The sequence below is a fragment of the Haliotis asinina genome, chromosome 10, assembly GCF_037392515.1.
Source record: "Haliotis asinina isolate JCU_RB_2024 chromosome 10, JCU_Hal_asi_v2, whole genome shotgun sequence".
NCBI classification, from domain to species: domain Eukaryota; kingdom Metazoa; phylum Mollusca; class Gastropoda; order Lepetellida; family Haliotidae; genus Haliotis; species Haliotis asinina.
Genome location: NC_090289.1, coordinates 14,709,757 through 14,717,283, shown reverse-complemented (window position 1 = coordinate 14,717,283; position 7,527 = coordinate 14,709,757). Strand labels below are relative to the sequence as shown.

At 38.8% G+C, this 7,527-nt stretch overlaps 1 protein-coding gene across 1 annotated transcript in view; it reads left to right on the top strand.

Annotated features, from left to right (window-relative positions):
• Positions 1 to 5,075: 5,075 nt before the first annotated feature.
• LOC137298926 (cyclin-dependent kinase 14-like) overlaps positions 5,076 to 7,527 on the top strand; it is a 48,808-nt gene continuing 46,356 nt past the window's right edge. Inside the window, exon 1 of the mRNA XM_067831307.1 lies at positions 5,076 to 5,248. Within this exon, the coding sequence (XP_067687408.1) occupies positions 5,200 to 5,248 (49 nt within the window). The 5' untranslated portion in view covers positions 5,076 to 5,199. The remainder of the gene's footprint in view (positions 5,249 to 7,527) is intronic.

Below are 7,527 nucleotides of genomic sequence, written 5' to 3'. Positions count from 1 at the left end.
ATCTGAGATACGAAAACTAACATCAGGGACCCAGCTCTCTGATTCGATCAGGCATTTCAAGCATTATCAAACATCTTGACACAACACTTGTACTTTGTAAATTAGACGAAGATGCCATCAATTGACTTTATCCTCACGCGCACACAAGTACACACACATATGTAAAGTTGCAAACCTCGTATAATTTGATAACAGTCTTGTATCGTTGATGTCTCGAGCTATTTATTATTATGTCGAAGACCGGGTTTTCAATAAAAATATTTTTTAGCAATAAATATTATGTTTGGAAGAGAAACGGAATATTTATCTATATCATCAGCTGTTGTCATAAATTATACAGAATCCGGTTAGTTAACTTATTTTCCTTATATAGCCTTTTATTCAATGGGTCACCACAGTGAACACAAGCGTTTGATTCCCTTCATTCACACACTGAATATCTGGAGTGCATGATTGCTCCATGTGGCATCATTGTCATGTCTTCCATGCTGCTGAAAGCGGCGTAAAACTGAATAGCGTTGGACATAGACATCACTATTAGTATACAAGGGTTTAAGGGTCGTTTTCAAGGAAGGAGTAAATTCATATGCATTGGCTGTCATTCTTCCTCATGGTGGACCTTGGAACGCGTAAGTATTAGTTACAGATTGCAGAAATGTATCGAGCTGAAATGTTATTTGTGTGAATATCTGAAAATGAGCGTCGGTGGGATAGTGATGGTGTTTGAAATTTTACGAACGCTTCACTCAGGACATATTTCGGAAATGCAGTCGTGGTATGGAGGTTTCCTGAAAACTCTAATAAAGATATTCTACCTAACAAACATGCTGAATAACACGTTTTAGTAGATGTATATGCTACACTTATAGGCAAGCAGTCGTCATGAAAAGCTTGTTAGACTAATACCATGTGTTAATCAGGCGGCCCTTTGTGAGATTCATGCGTCCATTTGTCATCCCTGCCAGTGTCTTTTGGGAATTCAAGTAATAGTATTTCCACAACACCCAGTTCTGGTTGAGAGGACCGTCGCATTCGATCAAGTTGCGAACTATGACCTGTCATCGTGGCCCAAGGACGAAGATCGTTTCTCATATCAATTACTGAATGTCCAGAGTCAGATTCGTATGCGGTGCAACTGTTGTAGTGCGAATTTACTAGCAGAAAACATTTTAGAATTGACTTCACTGTCCGACCCCGGCGTCTGCCTAATGCCAGAACCCGTGAAGGTCTGGGTTAGCATTGATCTTCAGTAACCCATGCTTGTCATAAGATGAAACTAACGGGACCGGGTGGTCATGCTCGCTGACTTGGTTGACACGTCATCGATTCCTAAATGCGTAGATCGATGCTCATGTTGTTGATCACTGGATTGTCTTTTCCAGATTATTTACAGACCAATGCCATATAGCTAGAATGCGGCGTACAACTATACTCACTCACTCACTCTTATGTCAGACTATGAGATGCCTGAGTGTTTAACAGCAATACGAAGGAAACGTTTTCGTATGTGTGACTTAAGACGTAACGTAACGCAGAGCAATATCGGAGTAGTAATTGCATCGGACAGAAATCCCCATCTCCGAAGTTTAAAATATCAAAATTTTCAGGTGAATATGAAGAATTACAGTTAAAAGTTGACGTGAAGACCAATGGACTTTTGAATTCAAAGTGAATTCAAAACTGATTTTATTGTAACATCAGAGGTGCGTTATGCTGTACCCTATAATTACTCATACATACCACACGTAATAACTGACACCTAAGTTCTAGTCGTGAGTTGCGAATCCAGACTTGCTCCCAAGAACCTTGGTTTGCCAGAGCAGATTCAATGCGTTATATGTCTGCACGCGTTGCTTTCGCTTTCCCCTACAAAGCACCCGTGGACATAGTTTTTGCACCATACATTGAAACTTTCAAACCTGACACGAACCGGTTTGACAAGATGGTTGATACATCATTGATCGTGTTGAAAGAATGCTAATCAAATTAGCTGCTGCAATTAGGACCTAATCATAACACAGTGTCCGACATCACACAACAGATGTTATTCGTATACAATGCTCGGGAACACACCAAGAATATCCGTCACTGAGATGGCTGAATGAAAGGATATGCATCACAGCTATCAAGTTGTTATTGCCGTTGAAGAATTTGGGGCTTCAAGCCTACGTATATCTTCTTATCTTATCTTATACAACCGTGAAGGATTTTAGTTTCGGAATCAAAAGTACATGTACTTCGTTAACAGTCAACATAGACTTAAAACAAACTATATTGTAGAGGCCCATTTAAATCATGTTGAACCACTTGGAAGAGTTAATCATGTTCCTTGGTCAGGGTTACAGCTCCCATTGTCATACTCGTCAGTGCCTTGGCGGTGGGGTTGTCCAGTTGTTAAAGCGGTCTCTCATCACGCCGAAGACCCGGGTTCGATTCCCCACATCGACACAATGTGTGAAGCCCATTTGTGGTGTCCCGTGCCGTGATATTACTGGAACATTCATAAAAGCGGCGTAAAACTAGACTCACTCACGCTAACTGTCGATGCCTGTCTAGGCAGGTTGCCAGAGGCGTCGTATTTGATCAGGTTGCAATTGCTGACGATTTTTTTCATTGCGTGTCGTTGTGCCCCAATGACGAATATCGTTTTTCATGATATCGACCACTGGATTTTCAGAGCCAGAGTTGGTTATGCCGCTGAAGAACAAACACTGCATATTACTTAATCATGGTATCTGGCCGCTATACCATCATGAGTTAAAGTGTATTTTTTAGTTCACATGTAGTTTTTTCTATTTCAGAGACCCGTAAAGATCCGGGTTAGAGTTGGTCATCAGAAACTCATACTTGTAAGAGGTGACTGGCAGGATCGGGTGGTCAGGCTCCCTGACTTGTTTCACACATGGCATCGTATCCCAATTGCGTAGGGCGATGCTCATGTTGTTGATCATTGGATATTCTTTTCCAGACTCGATTATTTACCGACATTCGCCATATAGGTGGAATATTGCTGAGCGCAGCGTAAAACTAAACTCACTCAATTTCTGTTTCAGAATCGAATTTACTTCGTGAACAGTCAGGTTAGATTAAAACAAAATATCTTGTATAACACATGTGACGATTTACTGAGAGGACCAGTGATCTAATGCACGTCAACAGTTACGTCAATACATGCATCGTACATATGTGTCTCTGACGTAAGAAATGATCATCATGAGTTCGAATCCCAGTTTCGCCCTTATTAAAACCCTTGGTTTGTTATATGAATTTCAGAAAAGGGACAGAACTTTGGTACCAATGTTCACACTGCGGAAGCCTGGATTAAACATGCTATTGAGTATAAAGACCATGTATGCATAAGGCTTATAGTAAATGTGTCTGTTTCCATGAATTCATTGATCACTGGATTGTCTGGTCCAGATTCGATTATTTACTGACCGCCACTATATAGCTGGAATTTGTCTGAGTGCGGCGTTAACTACAAACGCACGAACCTTCTTTTACATCTACTGGGTAGAATATTAGCACAAGAATACGCGCATGTTGCAACAGGCGACCCGTGAAGGTCCCGGGGTAGAATAGCAACCCATGCTTGCCACAAATGGCGACTATGCTTGTCGTAAGAGGCGACTAACGGGATCGGGTGGTCGGGCTCGCTGACTTGGTTGACACGTGTCATCGGTTCCCAATTGCGCAGATCGATGCTCATGTTGTAGGTCTCTGTATTGTCTGGTCCAGACTTGATTATTTACAGACCGCCGCCATATAGTTGGAATATTGCTGAGTGCGGAGTATAACTAACCTCACTCACTCACTCGCTCACTGCAACAGGCAGTTATACATGTACATTCAAATGTGAAAGATAATCTTGTTCGATGTGCTTCCGTGTATATTGATCCCTCGGGGCTGATAACAGACACGGATAGTTGTCGGGTATTGATTTACCATTTAGATTTATATCTGTATGTATCGAATGACGGATCTGGATTTTATTGCGAACAATCGTCAGTGTCACACTGCCTGAGCGTTGTGCGGCTTCTTGTATAGATCTACCAATGACCGATATTAACATCATCATCGACCAGAGACGTGGGTCAGTGACTACTGTAAACAACAGCTGTTCACCCAAGTGTCTGTCCTGTACCGTCGTTCTACTGTCTTGTAGTTTTGCTTTGAGTTGGTTCACTGCAAGATATTGCAACTTTTCAACCAAACACTTAAAGGAGTGAGTGAGTGAGTGAGTTTAGTTTTACGCCGCACTTATCAATATTCTAGCTATATTGCGGCGGTCTGTAAATAATCGAGTCTGGACCAGACAATACAGAGACCTACAACATGAGCATCGATCTGCGCAATTGGGAACCGATGACACGTGTCAACCAAGTCAGCGAGCCCGACCACCCGATCCCGTTAGTCGCCTCTTACGACAAGCACAGTCGCCATTTGTGGCAAGCATGGGTTGCTGAAGGCCTATTCTACCCCGGAACCTTCACGGGTCACACTTAAAGGAAAACCCGTATGACAGAAAATATGATGACATTTATTCATGTAGCTGAGTATGTCGTTAAAAAATAAATATACACGCACGCACGCATATACATACATCCCGCCGTTTTCAATTTGAACGGTGTATAGATAGGATGGTATTGCTGTCTTATCCATCTCTTATCCGTGGTAAATATATGATGTTAACATTATATTCCACTGAAATATTTTTCTTGAGTGGAAATAAATATCTATTATTTTCAAGAGTACATTTAAATGGAATTACATTGTTCAGATAAAATAATTTGACGGTTCGTACCCTGTTGTGATAAATGTACATGTAAATTGACATACAAAAATAGCTTCATATGAACTATACTTGCCATTCAATTTAATCTATATGCTATAATAATAAGCAAATAAATAATTAATAGTAAGCAAATATAAATTGTATGCCATAGTTTTCCATGAATAATTTATGTGATGCTTGCTCACTTGAACCTGACTTTCTTGAATGGCAGTCCGGCAGATATCTGAATCGAACGCATAACACGAGTTATGTCCCTTAGTAGTTAAAAATGGCTGCTCTTTGAAGAAGAATGTTGATGACTCAAATGCAGAACCGAACGACATGACCTATTTCTGCGTTATTGTTGCAAGTTATGGGTTAAAATCTCCACAGTTGGATAACTACTAAATTCGAGCAAATTAGAAATGGCTGCGGACAGTCGCAGTCCATCCGGTAAAGTCCCCATGCGAGATGGTAAGTTTCATCGGAACAATGTCGCAGACTTGTGTCGTGAATGAGCGTGAGCCGATTTGTTGATAATAGCCTATGATTATGTCAGACAGTTCGATTGTGTGTAGGTAAGGAAATCCTAATGATGATCTTTGTATGTATATGTATTTCTTAGCCGAATTAGCAGGGGAGGTTTATAATGTAATTATTTACAGGGAAATATTGTGGGTTTGTTTTTGTTAGACTAAGTGATTTGACAGTTCACTAATCAGTGTACCACGTTATTTTTAACGCCAGAGCAAAATAAAGGGTTGTCTATACAGGTAATCTAATTCGTAAATTTATGTCAATTGCTACTAGTACTATGTTATGCAGGTGAAGACATGTACATTGTTAGAATGGTTTATTGATTTAAACAAATCATCACCATGAACTAAATTAAGCCCAACACAGTACTCAAGCAGTAGTGGGCATGGTTGACTGGGGTTTAAAACATGTCTAGAGCAGTAGATATGTTTTTAGTAAATGGACATGTGACATATTAAATAATCGATTTTGTTTCCAGTTTAGAGAAAAACAAATGTTTGACAAGTTTTAGTTGAGTAAAATATTAATAGATATGATACTTGCTTTTCTCAAGGTATTTTCTTGTGCTTGTGCTGGGTTTATTGTTTAGGCTTATTCAGGTCTTATTATCAGTAAAAGAAATTATATGATCACTATTTGACATGGTTGTGTTTATTGGTTTATCATGTTTATGGCTCTCTCCTTTCAAATGATTAAATGTCAATAAGTTCGTTCCCAGGCATGTTCTATTGTCAAACTCCTATGGTGTATTGAAAGTATTACATCATCTGATTTGTCATTGTTGATATTTCCCTTGGCCTTACATATACTGCCTTATAATACAGCTTGCATGTGAACAATATTTCTGATTGAACTTAGCCTGTAAGCATATTGTTACACCATCCTTTAAACAATGGTATACTGATATGACTTCATTTTTTCATTGGGCTTTTGATAAACAGGAAAATATGACTCCATTATGTCCAGATATCTGTTGCCATTATGTCACATTGAGGTCAGGTAAAATTTGCAGGTACACTGTTGAATCAACCTTGAAATCATCTACGTTGAAGACACGTTTTTTTATCTTCTAATTTCCATACCTTTTTTTCCAAAGTCATCTAATTAATTGTTCACCAGACTGATAAAAGTAATGAATAGTCCTACTTTTATCTTGAATCAGATTTGATTGAGCAATCATTTTATTTGCATATATATGTCATTGTGTTGATGGGCTGAACCCGTGTCTTTTTGAATTTTTACCAGGTCTATTGTCAATTAATATTTCAGAAAATGTTTATTTATTATATTAATAATGTTGTTAGTAGAGCTTGCTTATATAGTAAATATTTTGCATTATTTAATTATTTTGAGTTTGACTTGAGGGCATACGTCATTCTGCTGTATGGACAGATGTTTTAGCTCAGTATGAATTAAACACACATGGATTAGGAGCTAATAGGGACTGTGACCTGGTTAAATGCAATCATATATTTCCATGGCCTAATGGAAATCCAGTTGCCTAGTTTAATCTGACATTGATGGCCAGGATTTGCCTAGTCATGCTAATTGCCCAACCTATAGTTGTGAGTGTCACTAAACAAATCTATGTATAGTATACTAGTTTCCTGTTACCAAACTGTTACCCTGACAATTAGTCTCTGAAATGAACATATTTTGTGGAAAATGTAATTATAGAAAAATGTATATCATGAAGAGGAGCCATGAGACTTTCTTAATTTTCTGTGGACTTGCCACATAATTCAAACTTGCTTGGGCTTCCTTGTATATATTTCTCTCAGGGTCTGTATGACATACTACCAAACTGTCTGTCACAGTATACCTAACAATCTGTTGTTCTTGACATGCATCCAAGAGCAGATCATGAAGAAAATTGTAGTTCGACAACTTAAAGTGAGTGCCTGAATATAAGGATAGGGGTGGGGTCTAGGGGTCTACTACTCATTCGATTTACTCTCACAATGTTTGAACAAGGGTACCCCTAATTTTGTATTTTCAATGTTAGGCTTTTGAAAAGGCCTCCTTTGCCTTTCATGCTAATCCCTGGTTACCCTCATTTTAACTTCCATTGCACCTCATGAAGGGTTTATGGTTTGAAAAAACCTCTTCATTTTAAACATGCTAATTATCCTTGAATGAATTTGTTAAAACAAAACTGTTGTTTTGCATGTTCAAATAGACTCTGATTCTGATTTAAATGAGTATAAATCCTCAGT